This window comes from Rissa tridactyla, chromosome 1, assembly GCF_028500815.1.
Source record: "Rissa tridactyla isolate bRisTri1 chromosome 1, bRisTri1.patW.cur.20221130, whole genome shotgun sequence".
Classification (NCBI taxonomy): Eukaryota; Metazoa; Chordata; class Aves; order Charadriiformes; family Laridae; genus Rissa; species Rissa tridactyla.
Window position 1 is genome coordinate 186821067 of NC_071466.1, and position 23812 is coordinate 186844878.

Below are 23812 nucleotides of genomic sequence, written 5' to 3' on the forward strand. Positions count from 1 at the left end.
GTCTGGGACGTCCCTGTGGTCAGCTGGGGACAGCTGTCCCCGCTGTGTCCTCTCCAAACCTCTTGGCCACTCGCTGGAGGGGTGGGGTGGGTGAGAAGCGCTGCTCAGCAGTAAGGAGAACATCCCTGTCCTATCAATCAACACTCTTTCCATGACAAGCCCAGAGCACAGCACCACCCTACCAGCCACTATGAAGAAAATTAACTCTGTCCCAGTCAAACCTAGTACAACCTTCATGAGAAATACTGGGGCTATCCATGAGCCGCAGCCTCATCAAAAGAGAAAACCTTACGCAGTCAGCCAGGTCGCAAGGCAGATAGATAGCACTCAATCTCCACGCTCCTTCCCTTCCTTTTCCCCTTCCCTTTTTATTCTTTTAAGGTTATCATTAGTGAGCACTAGGAGTAAGTTTTGTTTTCAGGAGCTCTCAAGGTGACAAAGAAAATCAATTCCTCCAGCACAACACCTGGTTCCTTCCACCAATGCTCTTCCCACCCCTTTCCATGAGCCCCATCGAGGTTGTCCACGAGACCAAGGACAACTTCTTACACTGATACGAAATAAATCCAAAGTATACGTTTGTTTCTACAAGAAGCGAGGCTAAAAGCCATGTTTCTTCCTTAAGTTAAAGGATTGGCATAATATTTTACTTACATCAACAGAAAGCACACATCACAAAAGGTTAAATGTGAACACTCAATGTAATGAAAGTTTAAAATGGAAAACCAGTTACCTATCACTCATGAATGTGAACTAAAACTTTCACAGAAGTAGCACTTATAAAAAATTCAAAAAGCTCCTTAGTTCATGAGTAAAATTTAATCCATATAAAAGAAAAGTGAGATTAAGCTAAGGACAACCTAACAAGCTTTTGAAAGATCTTCCTGACCTATTAGCTAATCTAAAAAAACCCCAAGAATACCGGCTGAGAGGTCGGGCTTAAAGAATTAGAGTAAACAGGGTTACATCAGGCTGGCGGCAGGTCACCAGTGGGGTTCCCCAGGGCTCAATTTTAGGGCCAGTGCTCTGTAATGTTTTTATAAGTTACATAGACACAGGAGTTGAATGTACATTGCCGACAATGCTAAACTAGGAGGAGCTGTGGACTCCCTCGAGGGCAGAGAGGCCTTTGCCGAGAGAGCTGGATAGACTGGAGAGCTGGGCAATCGCCAACCGTACAAAATTTCACAAGAGCAAGTGCCGGCTTCTCCACCTGGGACGGGGTAATCCTGGTTATACCTACAAACTGGGGGATGACAGGCTGGAGAGCAGCCCCCCTGGAAAGAGATCTGGGGGGTTTGGGTTGATGGCAAGTTGAACATGAGGCAACAGCGTGCCCTGGCAGCCAAAAGGGCCAACCATGTCCAGGGGTGCATCAAGCCCAGCTTCGTCAGCCGGTCAAGGGAGGCGATTGTCCCACTCAACACTGCACTGGTGCAGCCCCACATCAAATACTGTGTGCTGTTTGGGGCACCTCAATACAAGACAGACATCAAACTGTTAGAGTGTGTCCGGAGGAGGATGACCAAGATAGTAAAAGGTCTCAAGGGCAAGACTTACGAGGAACAGCTGAGGTCACTTGGCTTCTTCAGCTTAGAGAAGCTGAAGCCCTCACAGGGGCAGTGAAAGGGGAAGCGCTGATCTCTGTCTGGTGAGCAGCAACAGGACGTGAGGAAAGAGAATGAAGCTGTGCCAGGGTAAGTTCAGATTGGACATGAGGAAAAGGTTCTTCACTGAGAGGGTGGTCGGTCACTGCAACAGGCTCCCAGGGAAGTGGTCACAGCACCAAACCTGGCAGACTTCAAGGAGCCTCTGGACAACGCTCTTAGGCATATGGTTTAGCATTAGATAGTCCCGTGAGGAGCAGGGAGTCGGACTCGACAATCCTTATGGGTCCCTTCCAACTTGAGATATTCTATGATTGCCAGCTTAGGTCTTACTTTACAGAAAAACACTTGAAAAATCAGATACTTTTATCATAGTAAATTTAATAAGGCTTCTAACAAAGGAGACTCCTAACAAACTGTACAGTAATAATGGACATTTTTAATCAAAAATATATTAAACATGATTTCAGTATTATTTTCATTAGCGTTTCTAACCCAAAGCAGAAACTCTGATGTAACACCCTGAAGGCTCTCGGTCCTGTAGGCAAGCAGCGAAGGGCTGTAGCTACACTTCTGCCCCAGGGAAGCCTTTGCCTGTGGTTTCATGAGTGATCTGGGTAAACCAGGCTGTTGCCAGAAGGGGCGGGTCAGGTCTGGCTGCGGTGCCCCGACAGGCTGCCGCTCTTCCCCTCTCTCCCTCTCCAGCTGAGCAACCCCTAGGATCCCTGAGAGGATTCCCACTCACTGTGCAGCCCACACAATCCACGTGCCAACAAAGGTAAGTGGCAGGTCACCTCCTTTGAGTAACGTGAACTCTTAGAAAACAACAAAAGCCAACTGCAAAACCACACCCTACCGACGTTAAAACCGATCAGGCACCCCAGGAATCTGACGCAATACGTATTTAATTTACCATATCAAGATTTGCATGTTTAAGATGCTGTGATACATCCAGTGCCTTGTACATGCAGAATTCATTGCTATTTCATTTACTTTTCTGCAAACCATTCTGATGAAATTTGAGAAGAATAATCATCTGGGTAAGGGGGCTGAATTCACTGACCTTTTCATTTAAAAATACTGTGGGCTTTGGAAACGGCGAGCTTTAGTTATCAGTCCTTTTACAGAGTTTCACATCTTTCTAAATGCAATCATATACAAAACAATCATGCTTATACTTACCTCTTTGTGATTATGACTCAAATTATCCCTTTCCTAAAACATTCATAAAAAACAGTACTGTATTAAATATAAAGCTGTACACAATCCAATAGTCAGGATACCGCCAATGAGTCCTATTTTTCATCTCTGAAAAGCAATCATGAAGCACTGGCAGCCTCTTGACTCTCCTCAACTACGAGTTCCCCAACTACAAGTCGCTCTATTCCGGTCGAAAGCGGCATTACACAGCATCACCTGGGTTGGAAATGATGATGAATCTGGGGCCTTTGGGTTCAACTTCACGTTACACCTAATCCAAAGCAATCTGGATTTAATGAAGAGACAGCCCTGCTTGCTCTCCTTGCCCCACCTTGCCACCCCAAGTCACCGCGCCTTCTTGGTGTCAGATGTAAAGATCACATGCAGACTCCTAATTGTTAAAAGCGATGGACGAAAAGCGGTGAGAAGGCATAAGGGGAGAGAGGCAGAGAGTAAGAGAAGGGACCTTTCCCTGCTCGGGGGCTGCCTGCAGTTAAGACTCCATAAGGTGTAGTCAAAAACGGAACAAAGGAACCACTTAGTTGCAAACATTAGCAAAAAACTAAATTAATCCTACCTAATACTGCTTACTAGTAATGACTCATGATATGGGAAAACACCAAAATTCAAAAGGCATTTGCAGAACCCGCCTTCAGAGCAAAAATACAGTTGCTCTGGCAGTCAGAGACTAGAGATAACTCCTCCTGTGATTTTACAGAATGAATCCGAAGTTTAAAATTAAACTATAATAAATAATTTAAATCATAGTTGCGAACAATTTTGCAAGTCTTCCCTTCCTACAGTAAATATGAAGACAAGACATATTCCTGCATAAGTTGAGGAATGAAGAGCCACTTTTGTTATTTTAATAAAAAATACAGTGTATGAAGTTACACTTATAAACATGAAAACTTAAGTGTACGTACATCAGACTGAACGTTCCTTTTTTTCCTCGGTAACCACGGAAAGGTTTCAAAAATAGTTTGTCACTTTACAGCATTTTTCAAAAGAAACATCCTTTCAAAGGAACAGACGTCAACAAGTACAGGCAGGCAGAACACAATTGCGGAGACCGCAGCAAACAAGGCACGGCCACCTGAGCTGCCACAAAGGACCACAGGCCTTGGGCTCAAACCTCCAGCAGGATCTCCTCTTTCCCCGCCAAAAAAAAAAAAAAAAAAAAAAAAAAAAGCAGCTTTATGTATTATGGCATACACAATGCAGAGGATCTAAAAGCGTGTTTTTGTCCTTAGTATGAGCCCTCTTTGAAGGATTCTGATAGATCTTGATTGGCAGCATCGTACTGAGCAATGAAATGTTTGAGTTCTTCAATGCATCGCTCACCTATTTCATGCAAATTCTGCCTCAGGGCAAACTGAATGGACTTCTCTAACGACGGATCTTTATCAATTAGCATCTTCACTACCATGCCAAAGGTTTCACAGTCTTGTCTGTAGACCTAGAAACGACACATTTTGGAAAACGGTTAAACGCACAGCTCTTTACATTAGCACGACCGCAGCCCTCGTGGAGTTAGGTGCTGCCGCAGATCCAAACCAAACACAGAAGATTGGATTTAGCGCCAGTTTCAACTGTAAGAGGTGTTTGCTCTTCCTCTCTCCTGACCTGTGCTAATACAAGTATAACCAGTTCAGAACTATCTGGACACAAGAAGTAATTCTTAGTGGAAGAAATGCCTTAAAAACAGTTATTAAGTTCCAGCAATATTTAATAAACAATGGCAGAGTCAAGTGCAAATGCTAAACCAGATTTTCATTGCAAATAAACGCAAAATTAATTTAACTGCGGCACGTCTAGCAATCTTAATCTTTATACAAAGCAACACTAACTTAGTTGGTAATCTTCCCATATACTTTAAATGCAAGTTGTGTTTAAGAAATTTCACCAAATCGTGTTTGTTTGTTGGATATCTGTTTCTCGGAGAAGTCCTCGATAAATATGACTTTAATTAGTTTGACTGCACTGGTGATTCAGCCGCTAAGGATAAGAGAAATCCTGGCAGCGGTTTACACGAACCCGCCTGATCTTGTCCTGAAGGGAACGAAGACTTTGCAAGTCAGTTATGTACCACAGCTGAGGAGAAATAATTTCTCGTTATCACCGCAACTGTTTTTCAAACAAATATCTGAGTACGCTCGTAGGTGATTTTCAAAGGGAGCCAGTGGCCTTTCAATTTTTTATTTTTTTTTTTCCCCCACAGATTCCAGCTAAGGTTATTCATCTGAACACCCACCAAAAAAGGAACTCATCAAAGTCTTCCAACTGCCAGATGCAGTTCACTTTCACACCTCTTCCGCCAATTTCCATTTAGAAATTACGCCGGCTTTTTTCTATGAAGATAAGTTTTATATCTCTGTACATTTTTGGGGAGAAAAAAAAAACCCAGCCAAAATGTTGATATTCCTCAAAGTACAATTATCTTTTAGTATCGTGTGCTTGTGTTAGAACTTGTTTTTTCACAGAGATGTGTGACCCTTTCCTCCCACGTTTATCTATATTGTGGACACAAGTGATACTAATGAGGAATTGCTTATGTACAGTTGTAAAAAAGAAAGAAAAAAAACAAACCAAAAACCACCAAACACCACCCCCACTGAAGGCAGCTCAAGCATATTCACGTCAGAGAAGCAGGAAAAAAAACCTGAAAACATTCTGCACGGAAATTAAACTATTCTCAGAAACACAATGATTTAACATGCAACCTTGAATAAAGACAGTTCTCAAATGTTTGACAATATATTTTATAACAGTTTAAAATGAGACCTGATTTTCAAACACCGGTTGGCAAATAAAAAAAAAACCTTTTGGAAGAAACTTGTTTTCAATAGAGATTAAGAAGCCAAAGAGAAGAGTGCAGCCCAAAACAAACCGAAGCAAAACATCTTAAGTGTGGAAACCGTGCGCACGTGGCATTTCTTTCTGAGAGGGGGTTTGTTTCCTGCTTTGTAAGTTTAGTTCTTTGGTAGTAAAAAACCAGCATGAAACCCAGACTCTCAAGAGTTCATGTTCCCCAGCAAGCGAAACACGGTACTTGCTAAGAGAACTTCAAACAGAGCAAAATTGGGTTGTTGGTTTTTTTTTCCTAACTCTTTCCAAGGAAAAAGCTCAGGAAGAATTGCTGTCTCTGATTAGCCGTGTGACAGACAGATGGTATTTCGCTTTGGATAACTCCTGCCTTTCAAGTACTTGCAGCACACTTGCTAGCACCTTCACAGAATCATTTCTGAAAGGTTTTTTTTTTCTCCCCAGAGCCATTATGTTTTGGGGGAAAATAGTTCAAAACCTTTTTTTTTTTTTTCTTCCCCCTCCTTATTGCACATCTATTTGTCCTATTTTATCACCTTTGAAGTGGTCAGACCAAGGATGTGTGAATGATCTTCCGCAGGTGAAGGAAGGCGGTAGCTGTCAGTTTGCAGAGGACGCTGCGCAACACCGGCGCTAGCAAAACCCTGACGCTGATGGAGAACACGGACACATCGCCCTGTCTTCTGCACGGGGAGGCACCCGAAGCTACCACTGAAGGAAATGCTCTACTTTTAATTGGTCTTCAAATTAACAGCAAATAGCGCGCTCTGCTATTTCTCTCACACCCCACAAAGAACTAACCCAGGAGAAATTCTCTGACCCTTCGCATATAAATATTGGCTCAATCTAAGCGCATTTTTCTGCGAAACTTTCACAAAAGAAGACTTGGAGGAGAATCAAGAGCCATCGTTCCTGCGTCTGGAGTCAGAAGTCACTTCGCTGTCACAACAGTCTGGAAACTAAACACTTTCACACAGGAGGTGAACGTTTTCAACCCTTTCTGACAAAAGACTTTTTTTAAAAAAAAAAAAAAAAAAAAAAAAAAAAAGAATTGACCTAAAATAGGGGAAGAGGGCGAAGGTGGGGCAGGAAGGCAGTTCTAACAACAGAAAACAAAGGAAACGTCTCAGCTCCTCTAACAACAATTGAGCAATTTTCCCTCACCAAGCTTTCTAGCCCAGCTGCTAATTCTGATCCTCCTGGTGCAATCTGCCTCCTCTGCAATTGTGCGGCTAAACCTATTTGTATAGCTGCGACGTAAATTGCATCACCGAGACGATCCCTTTTAAAATTACTTCCCCCCCCAATTAATGTGATTCAGTCATTCAATTCTAAAACCAGATGCATCAGCACAACTGAAAGAACTGTGAGACACAGTCACGAAGCGGAAATAACTTCATAAACCAGTTTATATCTGAAGCCAGCGCACGACTACCAGTCCTCCAAGAGAAGTTACTATGCTTTGCTGAAGGGAGTAGAGACTATCAATTGAATATCAATCACAGAAGAGTATTAGTTACAGCTTAATCAACTATTTGAAAAAATACAATCACCTATTTGAAAAAATTATGAAAGCACTCAAAGCTCTTGAAAAAAGGATGGTGGCATGGCATATTAAAATCCATCTTCTCCACAGAAGAGGTGGTGGCTATTTCTAGAAAATAAGCAGAGAACGTGATGCTTAAGGAAGCAAGAAAACTGCAGAAAAGACTCCAAACAAGCAAAAAAGCTCTCTGTTGGAGAAGAATATTGGAAGAACTTGTGACCCAACAAGGTTTGAAAATATCCCTAGCTTCAAAATTCCAGCTGATATTGATTTTGAGCTCAGGCCACAGAAAGCTCATCTGTAAACATCTGGAACTAAAACTGAAAACGATTCCATGTGTGGGGAAAGAAGAAATAACGCTTTTATATTGAAAAACAAGAAAGGGAATGATACCAATGACATGATTATTCTGTCTGATATATACATCAGGTAATCCTGAAAACAGCTAAAGCCATAGGGTGATCATTTACCAAGGCCGTGGCAGACTTTTATTCTCTGACCTAAGCTACAGCACCAGCATAATGGAAAGAACGTGTAACACTTTAGTAAGCAGATGAAGGAGAAGCAGAAACAGCTGTTCTATTCCCAAATATATAAATACATTTATATTTAGTTTATATATACACACACACACACCCCCCATACATATATATATAGTCTTGGTTTTCCTACAAATGGGAAGTATATAAGCTGAATTCAGGTTATCTTTGAAGGGATTTCTAAAATCAGCACATCTGGCATCTGTGAGGTCAGAGGATCACAAATATGCCTACTTTTAAATTATTCTCATGGCATTTTATCTCTTTTTATTCTTACAGGATAATAGCATAGAAGCTCTAGCTGAGGTCAGCTCTTCACCGTGCTAGTCTCTGTGCACGCACTTAGGCTTTGCCTAGACGCAAATCTAAAAGTGTGATGCGCCTGCAACATGCTAGTGAACACTCCTTATATATTTGAGAAAACTAAACCAAAATTTGCACTTAGAACTGTTTAAATATAGCTAATGGACATTTACTTCCAGATCTAGCTAGAGTAGTAGAGATGTCAGTCCCTCAGGTGATCACCGGTTGGAGGTGATCAAACCCTAGAACTCACCAGGTAGAACGAAACTTCTGAGAACTCCGGAATCTGCATCTGCACAAAGTTTTCAGAGTTAATCTCAAAGCGCCACCAACAGTGACTTAAATTACAATGTACGACACTGACATGGAAGAGATGAAGGATGCCACGCACTCTCTTCTCCCAGCTCAGCTTTGGGACATTAACTTCTGATGGAGAAGAAAGAGGGGCAGAAGCAAGCACGGGGGGACCGCTCCTTTCTTAGACTGCTCTATCTCTGCTGCAAGGATAATCTAAAAACGGTCTCGGCTTAAACCAAAGAAAACGTATTGAATGGCTCAGCTGATGGGTGGAAAACACCATCACCAAAACTTTGTTATGCATCTGAACTCTGGGTGTGGATGAAATTACACTTAACTAGGGAGTACCTTGATGACATGTCTACTACTCACTGACAAAGTCTACATCATTTCCTCTCTCTGCTTAGCACAGCCCCACGTTCTTGTCCAAAACTGTTCCAGAGCTGCCATGTTGCACAACAGAGCTGTTGGACAACACCAATAGTAATGAGAACAAAGAACAGAACTTAAGATGTCCTCCCCTGCAAGTGACTACAGCCTGTGGAAGAGTCAGAAACTTTATCATCTTGGTCTCAAAGTCTCGTATACCTGCCCAAAAAGCAGTTTCACTTCGTAACAAGAGCAGACACGATATTCAAAGGGGATGAGGCTAGGAAAAACAGAGAAGTTAAAATGGAGATATCTGCAAGCCGTATTTCAACCCATAATGGTTTCCCCATCTTAGCTCTACAGTTTGTGCAAAGAAAGGCTTTTTAACTTCTCAGGGCGATTAGGAACAGCTAAAAGTACAGCTTCTGCTCTTAAGCAGCCTTTGAAGAAGAGGTAAACAAGAGAGAAGTTCCCTGATAACTGGAAAAAGTCTCAGGAAGGCTAGTCCCACCAGGCTACAAGTTAGCCTCTGTATCTTCCATGTCCACAGCTGGTGGAAAGTACAACTGAGTAGGAAATGGGAGATACAAATTTACCCTCTCCATCTCCGAAAAGGCTCAACGGAATCTTCACTTCTCATTTCTGGGAGAATTGCTCTACTGAATGTGTTTTATTTTACATAAAGGTAGACAAAATTAACTATCTTCTCCAGCTATGGTTTTGAATGAATATGACTGTGGCACTTTTTTTTGAATGCTCTTGGCTTTATGTGCACGTAAAAGCCTCTTGAATAGGAATCATCAATCGACTTGGGCATGCAAGGCTCGAGCAGCTTTATGCAAGAGACGGGCAAATTCATTTCAATGCAGAAGGTGGTACTTCTGCTCACAAACACAAGCAGGACCACCAGGCATGAGAAGGACCACATCCATTAAGTGGATGTGATGATTTAGCGAGTGAAAATGATGCCCGTGATTTTATCTGTAATTCCCAATCCCTTGCTCTTTTTCACCACAATCTTTCCTGCATTTTTGAGTATCCTTATCATTCTACACTTTTACAGATTCATCTAACACTCTCTCACCCCCACCATCACTCTCTTTTCACGGCACCACGACGCAGCTCTGTGCTCCCTGAGCAGCTCTGCACCGTACGTATACAGTCATGTACCAGCAGTGGCTGTGAGTCAGTGCTCACCTGCAGAGATGCCTGTTCTCAGCTCCTCATCCAGAAGGCCAAAGACCCTCAAGGCTCAGTTCACACGGGGGAAGGAGTTTGGGTTGTGGCTCAGAAACCACGTTAAACAGCCTGCAACCCTTAGATACTAACTCACCTTTGAGAAGATCCGACATGCCCAGCAATCACGATCTTGTATCTGTGATTCATGCAAGTATTCATTTAATATACTATCTTTCAGAAGACGGAAACTTTCCAGTTACTAAGGGCACATTTCCCACAAGAATCAAATCCCCCCATGCAAGGAGGAAAGCAGCAACACGCTCGCTGCTAGCTCCTTGATTTCTGTCAAAGGCAGAGCTTGAACTTGCAGAGCACAAGCACAAGTCGGAAAGCCAGACCATATCCCCTCCGGACACCCCATTAATGAAAGAGCAAACTGCCTGAAATCTCTCTTGCTTCAACGAAGCCCCAGGGCTCCTCTACGCCAGACAGAGGGAACAGCTTTTGTTCCCCCAGCTAAACCACTGCAGCCAGGCTGGTATAGCCCTCTGGTGGTACAAGCCAGCTTCTTATTTCCCCTCCTCAGCAGACCTAAAATAAACCTGACAAAGCACCGCTCTGTTAACACTGCCACATCTACGCCAGGTTCTCTGGCACAGGTAGGCAGATTGAGGTATAATTTGTCTTACTCCTAACTGAGAGCTATACTAAAAGATTTTGTAATGTAGACCCTGCTCTAGGCTGACGGCATACGCAGTAAGATTTTGCATTATAACTGTGCACGTAAGCTCCAGCAAATCGTGAAACTACTATAAATTGAATGGCTTCAGTATTGCTGGTATCAAAGTATTTTCATTGCCAAAGACATCTTTTAAAAAGAATTACTACCTCTCCCCAAATCACTACTTTTAATTTTATTTACATACTCTCTTGGATTTTTCTCAACCATGCAAATTAGACTTTATTAAGCTACCCAAAATTTACTCTCCTCAAATACAATAAGCTAGTCCTCTACTGAAAGGTTACAGAGAAATTTTCATTACTGCAGCAGCAATGTAATTGTACCGTTACGTTTATGAGTACAATATATAAATTCATAGCTCCACAGCGCGAAGAATGCTCAAAACTGTCATTAAACCACTTGCAGACAATTCCCATGATCAAGACATCTAAAATTGGTTTTCAACCAAGATGAACTCTTTTGCATGGTTACAAAAAGCTGAATTAACGTACAACAAATTTAATACTTGGTTACAATAGTAGTATACAATTTTTAATTATAAAATATCAACAAGTATACTCTATTCCTTTCTTAAAAATGCATTAACAATTTTGCCTTGAATCTATGTAATAATTTCTGTGCCCACTAATCAATGTGTTTATAGACCAATTAGATATTCATTGAGATGCAAATTGGGGGAAACAAGTTATTTAATCTACTATGTAATAATGAACAATTTCATGTTAATTTGCTACTTACTGAAGATGTGCAAAATATTAAAGTTATTTGCACTTAAATGCAATTCTGCCTCCCTTTCCATTGAAAGTTTCAAGCGCCTGGTTTGACAGATTTAATCAGCTTTCAGAATGTAAGCCCACCACTTTTTGGTATCTAAATACCTGACCGAAAGGTCTGCTGGAAGTGCCCTCACGTGGAATACATGCTGATACGGCCATCGTTTTAAAAGAAGGGGGAATTCAGACTTGAATCCCTCAAGGACCGGGGCTGCCAATGTGGGGACGGGCACTGGGAGCCGCAGCGCCTCGGAGGGGAGCCCTGGGAGAAGCGTCTGGGGCCATCTGGCTCTGAACTCCCCAGGATCTGGTTGCTGCTCTCCGCAGGGGGCCACGATGCTTCTCTTCAGTTGGTCTACATCGTCTTGCTTCTCGGAGACAGCATCTCCTGCCTGTGTTTTTATTTGCTCCTTTGATTAAACTAATTTGAAAGAGGGAGATGCAGTCTAGAACAGTGCCACTGCAAGGCTTTCTGCTTCATTTTAGAAGTAGAGCTCTAGTCTGAAGAGAGATGAGAAGTGCTCTGTAAAATTGGGGGGGTGGGTGTCTATGTCTACAATAACTGAGTTTGCAGTCTGCTGAGTTTAAATGCACATTTTAAGGCTGAAAACCCTGAAAAGCCGGCTTGGGTCCTGAGACTCAACTCTGGTCTTCTCCATGCTGTAATACACTGGGAAGAAAACATGCAGACCAAATTATTTACTTGCATGAAATCATTATCTCTAGTTTAAGCTCAAGACATCATCTGGATATTCCGCTGCTTCATATCATGTCCCCGGTGACCCCTCTACAACGACAGTGAAGTCCTAGGCTCTGCACAGGCTGGAGCCCATCACGCTCAGGTGTGCAGGGACTGGGAGGAGCGCCCGAGCGAAGCCACACTGCCTCCTCTTCCTCACCTCAGCTCCGTCTTCCTGCGACTTCTCTTGTGTAGGGCTCTGTCCCTCTGCAATACCTCCTCTAATTGTCATCTCTCTAGAGAAGCGCCATCCCTCCTCAACTCCGTTCCTCTTCCCTTCACCATCCAAACAAAAATTTACACGTTTTTGTGCACTTACTTGTGCTTATAAAGCAATCTGAAGACGGAATATACAGCTTCTGTATGTGTCATGGTTTATCCCAAATCCTCATATTAGCTACCATGAAGAAAATTAACTCTTATCCCAGTCAAAACCAGCACAGTATGACAGTTGAGCAGAGCCAAAACTAATAAAAATAAAAAGCAATTAAAAAGACAAGTGCTCAACAATGGCGGTAAGCGTTTACTGCTCCAATTACTCAAGGACAAATCTGTGGAGCGAGGCTACAGAGTTCTGAACAATCATAGCAAAAGCCAGCCAAGTTGGTACCATTTAGAAATCTGTTCGTACGGACTACTGAACTGCCTCAGCTCTCTTTTAAGTCAAAGGGAACAGGGAAAGCATCACATACAAAATATCCAGTACAGTGCAAGATAAACCTTAAACTGCCATGACTTGTACTGCTCAGCAATTAAACTAGTATCTGGAAAGTTCAGCAACAGAGTTTTCATTTATGAAAACATACATTTTTTTTCCAAATAGTTCCCCACTGCTTTAAAATTACTATAAAACAAGTTTTCAATAAGAAGCAAGAACTTTACTTTAAATATATTGCTAGGCAATCCACATATTTACTTTCATAATTTTTAATACTACAGTGGTGGATTTTAAGTGAATGTTTAAATGAATAAGAATTGATACACAACAAAAATGTGCATGACGATACACTTCATTTAATGTTACATTTTGGCAAGAGCAAGTGCATTATTACTTCTTCAAGAAACGTCTTGCTCTGTCAAGCAGAAGTAGCTCCCATGTGGGAGAGCAAGGACTATTATGTTACATGGTTTTACTGGAGATAATTCTTTAGTAAACCAATCAGACCACATAATAACAGCATTCTAACACCAACTACAGGCCCTTGGAGACCAGTTTGTGTGTGGCCCAGATTTCATAGGCTTCTTTACAACAGATGTGTTGGACGAGGGTAGTGTTACTTCATATATTAACCTGTGTGTTCCTTACGTAAAACAGCAGTATTAGTTTAAGTTCTACCTCTTACATATTCTTCTCGTAGAAAAAGCGTGCCTTCTGCGAGCAGATGATAAATCTGAATCCAAATAATCCATAGCAATTATAATCCGTCAATTTCTAAACCTCACCAGAAGTACTGATACTCTCTTAAAGATCTATCAATGACACCTTTTCAGCTCGCCTATAGGAATACTCAGCTATATGTTTGAGAATGTCCAGCTAAAAGCAACTGTGCAGTTAAGTCTGAAAGAGCAACAACTTACACATCTATTAATTTCCCTTTGTTCCACAATCATCTTCAAGTCTAGAAACTGCATCTTCATAGGACCATAAATGAAAACAAAATCCTAAAAGCTCTCCTCTCTGGCGGACACTAAAAAAATATCCCATTACTTGAAATGCACCAGTTCAGGATTAAACAGGAAATAATCAGCTTTGTGCCAAAGGAAGGACCTCGCCCTGCAACTTTTTATTTATAAAATACTGAATTGATGGAAAGCTATTTCCTAAATCTGCCCCATGGTAAACTTATTGCTCCATCCAAAACAGGAAGGGTGAAGTTTATCTACAAAAGACTCTGTCTATGTTAATTCTCTTGTTAAAACTGCCTTAATAGCTTTCAGTTATGTCCACTGACCATAAAGGAAAGCGATATTCATTTAAGCTTCATCAGAATGGGCTGTATATTAATGGCAACAATTACATGACAAACCAATCTTCCTTGTCATAAAAACACAAAAATATTTTTGTATGGAAAGTACAATAGTTTAGAATCCACATATATGGATGGTGCTGCAGTCAAAATCAGCAGCGCTGCATGAGCTTTTACCAAAAAGTGACTTGTGGAGATTTAGTTTTCCTTCAACACAAGTCTTCACACTTCCAATTTCAACACATATCCTCAGCTACAAATATCCTCAGATTCAATGTTCTGCATTAAGAGAATTTTTGTTAATGGGCAAGACAGAATTTTATCCTGAGATGCGGATCACCTACGTTTTCTTCAATGTCACAACGTAAACGAGCAGCAAGACAAGAAAACAAAAAAATAGATCTTCCTTTTAGAATTAAAAGCAACTCCCAGCAGATCAGCTGCATGACTAACTGGCAGCAGCACTGTTATTGTGAACTCAAAGCTGGTGGATCGATGAGTTTAAGAACGAGCCCTTAAATGAGAAGGCTTTCTCACCAGCACTGTCTAAAAAGCAATTTCTTTTTTCTTTTTTTCTTCTTTAACAGTTAAAAATAAATGCTAAAGCAGGTTCGGATATGCATGCCAAAGGCTAGGTTTTTTTAATCACATGTGCAGCATAAAGAAAATACTACACAAAATAAGTCAAGTACTGTACGTAATGGACAACTTTTCAGAAAGGAAAGGCAACAGCTGCAAGAAGAAAAACAATGACTTAGATTACCAACATTTTATTACTTAGTTTATGTTAAACCTTAAGGTTTCTGAAAGTTTAGAATTACTTCACACATTATATTGGCCTCACAAATCAGTTTTATTAGTGACTCAATAATGGATCAAATTTTTTTCATGTCCAAGTCATGGTCCTGTCTCTGCCCTCTAAATAGCCACTCTCATCATTTACTTAACGACTCATTTCAAATATAAAAATCAAATAAAGGGAAAATAAATTAAGGCCATGTTTTCGAAGACTTCTGCAAGCTTTCCCTAGCTTGTGGATAGATATCTTTTTCCGTATGCAGCTGTGACGGCTGAAAAGACTATTCCCCCTTCCCAGCTGTCACCATCCTCATGCCAGAAACCACCACCCCACTCGTTTGTGTGAGCCAGTTATATACAGGACAACTCCTAAAATTCATTTTTAGGCAAAATCAGCCTGATGGGGACGCATGCTAGAAATCAGCTGGGCTGCAGGGGGGGAGGAGCGGGGGGGGAGGGCGAAATCACCTCTTCTGGGTGAGAAGGTGACAAGCAGTTGTGGATGACACCTAAAAAGAACATTTATCTGTAGCCCTACTAGTGCGTCCAGTCTCTTTGAGCTCATCTGGGACCACACATAGAGCTACTACCAAACCCAGACAAAGCACATAGGATCTGTGTGTAAACATTCGTGTATCTTAGCATGTATCTTCAGTCAAATACAAAACATATAAAGAAAAGGAACATAAAGCTAGCACAATGGCTGGGGGTGGAACAAGTCAGAAAATCTGTATGATGAAACCTCATTTCTTACTGAAAATGCATTCATTCCTCCTGTATTTTTAGCATTCAATGCCCAGTTTTTAGCATTCTCTCCAGAATTTGTTCCCACAATCCTAGCTATTTCCACTTCAATTTAGAAGCAGAAATCCAATCCCAAAAATTGGTAAAAATAGAAAGCATGGCTCTCCCCAAAGACAAAGCCACAATGAGTAGAGATTGTCTTTTATGGTTAGTAAATCATATATGTCTTAGGGCAGTGATTACCGATTGTGGTTCTGAGGGAACGTAGTAGGAGTTCTGCATTTACTCAGTGGATACACCACTGACTGTATCCCACAGTACTTGGGATTAGTTATTTGATAAGTTTGGGTTACAGCTCGTAAGTAATATTGAAGAGTTACAGCTTGTTCAAAAAAGCTTGGGAATCAGTGTTTTTTTCATTGTGAACTATTTTTCCATGTGAAAAACAAACCTATTTTGTATTTTAAAAGATCTTCGGAGACGAAGACCACTGGCTTTCTATTTCCTCGCTACAAGCCTTTATTAATGAGATAGTTAAGCAACGCTCAGCATTTCAGCACAAGAATTGTTACCTATCAAACTCATTAAAGGAATGTCTGCCTTGTTCAACCCAGTGTCGCTGAACATTTTCCAGAAGTTGTCTGATGGGGTGAACTGACAGAGGACAGATTTGGAACAAACTTGGCAAGATACGTGAACGCACACATGACTTTTTGAAGTGTTCGCTTGTCTTCAGATTCTGGCATCCACTGAAAAGCTTTGATTCTTTTAAAGTCTGGCTTCAGTCAGTCCTTATAAAAAGTATTATGACCAATTGAAAAAAACTGGGACCATCAAATACGGTTTTGTGTTGTTGGTGTCCGTCCCCCCCCTTTTTTTTTTGAGACAGATTTTGAGAGCTTTAGCTCTGTATTCTTCAGATAGCTTAGCGCAGCCTTCTACGATCCCTGTCAACTATAAATTGTGAAAATGGCGCAATGCGACAAATTCATTCAGTCAAAAAAACCCGGAGATATTTCTAGTACTCAAGAGATAAAACTTCCACAAGGATACTGGAGCTCTAGGCTCAGCCCTCCCAGACTTACTTCATGAAATATCTTATTTACTTTAACCATAAAACAGGGAGGCTGATTATGGTACCAGTATTTGTTTACTAGTAATGACAGTAAAGCGTCATGTAAATTAACAAGCCAATGAAAAAAATTAAAGCCTGAACAAATTATCTGCTGCCCAGCTACTCATCAGCTTCCTGCAGGTTAAAGATTTGTTGAGTATCACCAGCAGCATCATGAATTGTGGCCACTTCAGAGATACGGCAAATTCTGCCTCTGGCCAACACTCCAACGTGTAGAACTTCACTCTGGCAAATCCCAGAGACAACTGAAGGTACAGGGGGAGGAGGGGGAAGGGTTGAGACTTCATCTAAACTCTTCATAAAATTTCAAAATTACCACCAACAACATGACGATTTGAAGATATCCTCAAATAATTAGGAAATCTGTTAATATCTGCAAATATACTTACTTTGACATATTGATCTTATCTTTAGAGATACAGAGGCTATTGTTTCAATAGTCTAAAATAATTCACTTTAGGGCAGACACCAAAACAAGTGATTTCAAGTCAAACAGCGAGCTAATAAGGAGGTAATACAAAAGACGATTTAAACTAGATAATGAAACTGGAAACCATAGAACTATATAGGAAAGTATTTATTGAATAAAACCTACTGTTAAAATATAAATCAACTTTTTTATGCTGTATCTCTGAGCAGAATAATAGCTGTTGCTGATAAAGTCTACTGATGCTGGGTTGATACAGTGTGTTTTGGATAAGAACAGCATGGAAAGAGCAGTGAAGTCTCTTTTGATAAGCAGAACTAAACAGTTTACTGCCTAAGATAAAAATAGGTTGCTAAAGGTCAAACACTTTAATGCAATAGCCAAAAGAAACAGTACCATGCCATTTACCTTTTAACCTTGCTTCATACAAGATTACCATGTGCTCTCAAAGATACAGAATAGACAGGGGTTATTCGTACAAACATATCCTGAAAAATAAGGCATTCCTCCCTTCATGCAGCCTTCCAGAACTTTTTTTTTTTTTTTTTTTTTTTTTTAAACAAAACAGTTCATGCTAATAAAGATCTGGCTGAACTACACTGTCTGGGAACAGAATTAAATGTGGAAAAAATTTAATTATTTAGAATGGAGCAAGCCAAATTAAATAAAGAACTCGCAATGAAAATGAATGACATTTTCTCATTTAATTTAGAAATCGTGATGGGCTTTTTGTTTTTTAAAATCACATAAGAGTATAAATATTGCAAACTTTCTATTTTCAAATCAGCAGGCAAGACATTTTGTTATCTTCAGGATTAGTAGCCACAAAGAATTGATTTACATTCTAAATAAAGGATTATTTAATTTCTTTATTAAGAGTACCATGGGACCATCTAGGACGATAAGAGTAACTGTTTCATTAAAAAAAGAAAAACACAAGAAAAAGTTGCCTTCTGCAGGGTAAGTCAGCAGCTTACACCCTTAATGAAGGAAAGGAGACTAACACTTTCCATTCGTTGGCTGCAATGCACTGAAACCAGATCTTAGAACTACTGCTTAGTTTTAATATGATCCATTGACACACTACTTCTTACCTCAACTTAGCATTAACCTCACTTTCACTTATTCACCTCTTCTCTTTTGTCCTCTTTAGGTCTCCATTGCTCAGCAAACTACACTGTGGACAAAGCCAAATCACTCTGCCCGTGCCAAGGACCCTGCAGTTGGCCAATACATAGGTAATAAAGGAACCGCTACCACCCCTGACTACCTTCACTTTCTGCCACCACAATTTTACCCAAGTCTTCCCTGTTCCCTTGGCAAGTCTTCACTCAAGCTCTCATATAACCTAGCTCTCTGCAAAATCAGAAAATCATTGAAAAAAAAAATTCACGTCAACTGAATTGTCTAAGCACCTTTGTGTATTACCTTGTGGCGTAAATGTATTTACATTTCATGCATTTCTATCAAATACAAAAACCATAAACAAAAGGTGCATTTCGTAACTAAATGGAAACATTACTAAAGAACAGAAGCAAACACTGCCTGCCGCTACATTACAGACATATGCACACACGTTCTTTCAGAATATATATAAAATACAGTAGCTTTAAGGAATACAGTAAAAAGCTCCCTGCTTACACATCACACATACCTGCTGAGCAATTCATACTGAAATGAACTGCCATCGTACCAATGAAAGCTTGTACCTCTATATGCATAAAACCTTACCTGACATGAGACACTGAGTATGCAGACTCAGTTAACACGTTAAATGACCTTGACTCTTTTAAAATCTTAGTTGATCCACAATGGACGAAAACAAGCTCAGCACTTTACCCCTAACAGACCCCTGGCATATCTTAATATAATTCTTCATCAACATGCACAGATATTTTTCAAGAATACTTAGTCTTACTCTACAGAAATGCTTAGTCAAAGGGCAACAGACTGAAGCAAAACCCAGCCTGAGATAAAGAAATAGGACAGGAGCCCTGTTACTATAAAGTAACTTAGTAACTATAAAGTAACTAGACCTTCAAAAAATACCCAGTAGCATTTTAACAAAAGGGTTAGAAGTCATCAAATCCTGCTTTTCCTAAGGTAGAAAGGATCATTTTCATTACAAATGTCAAGATTCAAAAAAAGTGAACAAACTGGTCCATGCACAGAGTAAAGAAAGAAGATTATGCCGCAAACCAGAGGTTACGTTCTTGGAAGTCCCAACGCACAGCACAGGTCTAAGAGAAGCAAGGAGTTACCTGACATTTCCACTGCACTGTCACAAATACATACACGCAAAAATTTTTTTTCTCCCATCAATAAAAAAAATGTATTTGGATCACTATAAATGAACAAGGAGGGAATGATCTTTACAGTAGATGAGATACTTCTTTTGGAATCACTGCTCTGGCTGCTTACCATGACATATGCAACACCTACACAGATTAAAAGGCTCCAATGACAATTTATTATAACGATACATGCTTTTCTTGGGAGCAAAAAGCCCATCCCATTTAAAATAGAAAGGAACACTCCTAAAACAGTCTCTTTGCTAACTTATCTGGGTCACGACAGACCATGTAATTACTTTAAACTCAAAATTTTTTTGACTGCCCCTCATTCCCCAAATACTGGCTGACAAATGATGTAGAAAAATCACACACCAAGAATGCATACTGTATTTAACTGATTTTTTAAAAGTCTTATCAAATCACATATAAATTCGCAATTTTAGATTCATTATGTTAATGACTCAATACTACAACTGCTTTACTGTATATTTACTAGTGTACAGGTGATAATTGTCACATTTGGAACACAGATGTAATTCCCAATCTAAAAGGAGACTGCAAGAATAACAAGACCAATAATTTTGTTGTACATATTATGAAACATTTCACTGTGTTATTAAAAGCACCTACCACTTACACGTGGGCTCAAGAAACCTATAGCCTAAATCGAATCAGGGGTGAGTCAGAGAGCTTTCCAGAGCTCAGAGTTAAACATTTGGGTATCCTGTTACTAGAAAATCAAAGGAAAAAAAAAAAAAAAAAGCATTAGCTGACCTCAGTGAAACAGGAAACAGAATCTTAGAGTTTATCTTTGCTTCTGATTTTAGCAAAAACATAGTTGCAAGAAAACAGCCTTCAATAGCAATGTAAGAAAAAGGAAAACTGTATAGTGTAGTTATGCCTAATAGTAAATTTGAGGAAAAACTAAGGAAAGTATTTAAAAATTCATCAGGGCATTTCTGAGTTCTGGCTAGACCTACACTTGGGTAAGCAGATTAACAGTTTTATCAAAAACTAATTTTTACATTAAGAAATTATAAATATTGTTTTCATTTTTAGCTGATGAGAAATATAGTACAGTGAGCCAAACGGACAATAGGATGATCAGCAGTGACTGACATGTTTATCAAATTCTTCAGTAAGCGACTTCAGCTACTGGATGCAGGAACACTGCATTTCCTGCCTTACCATTGTAGCTTCCTGGAGATGCCTCGAGGGCATCCAGAGGGGAAGACACCAAGCTGGAAGCACCTGACTGCTCCCCACTTGTTTCTGGCATCAGAAATAGCAATGAGTTTTCTTGCATGATGTAGCGTCTCCACCCTCCAGCCAGGGAGAAACTCCACTGCATTTGCCGATGGGCTTCAGAGCTTCTGTGGAATTAATTCCCATCTCCACCCATGTTCCTCTTGTTCCCCATTTCATTTTTTTCCCCACCCTCTTGGCTGCAGTTCCTGATCTTGGCACAAATATTTATTTTTTTTCTCAACTGCAAGTCCAGTCCCACCCTCGTTCATTGCTTCCCACACTCCCCATTCCCAACCCTACCTCTCCTGTCACCACAAATCCTTTCATCTCTTCCAGATTCCTCCACCCTCCAATTCAGAGGTCACCTCATTCCTCAGCTAGACATAGTTCCACTCTGCCTCTTCCTCAGAAGCTCTTGCTTCCTTTTGCCCCTGCCTTCTGCATGCCCTCCTGCATCCAGTCCTCTTCCTATCTTCCCTTTGGCATGGTTCACCTCTCTCCATAGAGAAGGAATTTTGACAGGAAGATTCCTAACTTGAGATTCACACGCCTCCCTACACTGGTTTCTCTCCTTTCAACTGTGTGAAAAAAACTGAACTTTTGTTGGGAGTGGAGGGGTGCACCGGTCACTGCTAAGAGCTGGTACAGTCTCCATCCCCTTTCTGGGAGAGCTATGGGCAAGACCGCCCCACCAGTAGAAGTCATCTAATTACAGGTTTCAAGGAGGCAGCATCCAGCTCACAGGTTCCCCCAGATGAACAAAGAGACATCTTTATCTTAAACCATACCAGAGTCTTTGTTGCAACTTTCCTGTTCAGTGGCAGGTAGCAGAGGCATTCAAAAGGGCATTCAGCTTTACTTCACAGGGAGTCCTGCTTTGGTGTGGGAACATTTCTCTGTAATTGCACACTTCCAGTTCTTCATCACGTTAACTGACAGGCAATAAATACATAAACTATTCAGAAATCTTTTGATCTTTTTCCTAAAAGTGCAAATACTTCAATGAACTGTAAGAGGTTAGAGTTTTAATTAACAGGGACCATTTAGTTCACAAAACTGAGCTATCTCACTACCAGAAATACTGGTTATCGTGCCTGCTCTTTCCTCTCAAGATCTACTCGAGAACTTCAGGGGCTGGAGCAGCTGCGTACCAGCTTGGCTCACAACTAGATAAAAATTCGGCTCCAAGAGGCCAGCTGGAAGAGGCTGTTATGAGGGTGTCTACTGATCCACTGGTGCTCCCGAATGAGTACATTTTCCAAAACACGTAGAACCAAGGCTATTGAAGTTAGAAGATGGTGAGGTGTACTAAAGGATTAAAAGAGTTCTGGTCACAGCAGCTTAAGACAGAAATTAAATATTTCAAAAAGTTTTATTTTCCCTATGACAAAAAAGAAACAGTTACTATGCAAATGCCAAAAACTACCAAAGACTATCGCTTTCTATATATTTCTGCCTGACGCTTCAAGAACTTTGAGTGCCTAAGGCAGTGCTTTCAAGATACTAAATGTCGAGAGATGGCAGCAGCTTGATACACAACACACAGCACGGGTACTCACTTGTGGCAGCAGCCGCATTTAAGGAATGGCACTGTGAATAAGAGAACTGGTTAAAGGAATACCTGCAAACTTTTCATTCTTTTTGCTGATCTGATGCACAGCCAGGCCCTACAAAGACTACTGTGCCAGCACAGGGGACAGTACAGCACAGGGACATAATTTCTTAAACTATGCTTGCCACTGAACTCTTTTTTTGCCGAGGTATGCAATGGTACAAGTTATTTTTTTGTTTTGTCTTTGAAAACAAGTGCAGCACCTGCTTAAGGGGACTTTCTATGTCACCAATGTCTAATGAGATGCAATGGTATTACGGACTTTCTCCACTGAACTCGTAGTTGCTGCTACTGCCTATTTTCATAAAGCTTGTAACAACTAATCACCTGGGTTTATGCCTAGATTGAATTTAATTGAAACCTGACAATAGAGTCAAGAGATACATAGCACAGATACTCTGCGATTGCATAAGCTGGTTTCTCCAGGAAGCCAAGTTTAAAAAAAAAAAAAAAAAAAAAAAAAGGAATAAAATGGGCAAACTTCCAGTTGAGATGATCACCAGAAAGCTTTGTCAGCATACCCTAATCTATTCTTATTTTGTGTTTAAAAATGCTTATGTGGAGATCTTTTTATTTAGGTAGCACATGACTAAAAAATTTAATATATAAATTATCTACTATACTAAGGTGGTGAACTGCTTGTGGGGAGTAATTATGGTCAAGTAAGTACACACAGTACCCACATAAGTACAACATTTCATGTTGTAATGAAACCAAGTGTTTAAGCTATCTGGGGGGCAGGAGAGGGGGAAAGATAGCTAGCAAGCCACTTAAACCGTGGAGAAATATTATCAAACCTATCTACTAAAGGTTATTACTGTCATTCAGAACTGGAAGTTCAATAGTTCAGAAAATTAATGTATAAACAGTCCTTCTCAAGAAGCATGAGAAGCTAAAGAATCATGAGCAACATGACCCACTTGATTTTGTCAGTATTCAACTTCTGTGATTTTCTAAGTCAGGTTGACCCTATGAGCCTTTCAAAGTCAAAGTACCAAGGCAAAACAGGCGGACTACAACCTTTGTCCTGTGAGGAATCTTGGCCCTTGTTTTTCTGCCACATTTTGTGAAGCGTGCCATTGTGATATTCATACTAGTGTACGTCCAGACAATCACTGGGGACTGAAAGTCACAACATCAGTGCAAATAAGAGTCAAACAAAACAGGAAAGTGATCCTTGTGGGTCGGTGATAAATGATGACGTGTATTAGTCATTTACACCTCAAGATAAAAATCTAATGTTTTTATAATCTTAACTTAGAGAAGAAGCACATGCACAAGCAACTTAAGCAACGAAAGATTTTTTCCCCCATATCATTTAGGAAAATAAGTTCCCAATTCTGATGCCTTATGCAATTATCTTTCTCAAAATAAAAAAGGTATGAAAAAGAACTATAAGATTACCTTATATTTTAAGGGTCAGAGCAAATGAACACTGTCTATGCCAAGCTTTTAAGATACAAACCT

General features: G+C 40.4%; 1 protein-coding gene across 10 annotated transcripts in view; it reads right to left on the reverse strand.

The window, feature by feature from the left end:
* The window catches only part of PPHLN1 (periphilin 1), a 76556-nt gene that overhangs the window by 1487 nt on the left and 51257 nt on the right, over positions 1-23812 (reverse strand). For 6 of the 10 annotated variants that reach the window (XM_054202725.1, XM_054202734.1, XM_054202718.1 and 3 more), the window contains one exon: positions 4152-4266. In XM_054202725.1, coding sequence (XP_054058700.1) covers positions 4152-4266 — 115 coding nt within the window. Of the gene's footprint in view, positions 1-1968; positions 3024-3969; positions 4267-23812 lie in introns of those variants that run through there. The other 4 variants (XM_054202744.1, XM_054202707.1, XM_054202764.1 and 1 more) reach the window with 4 other exon arrangements.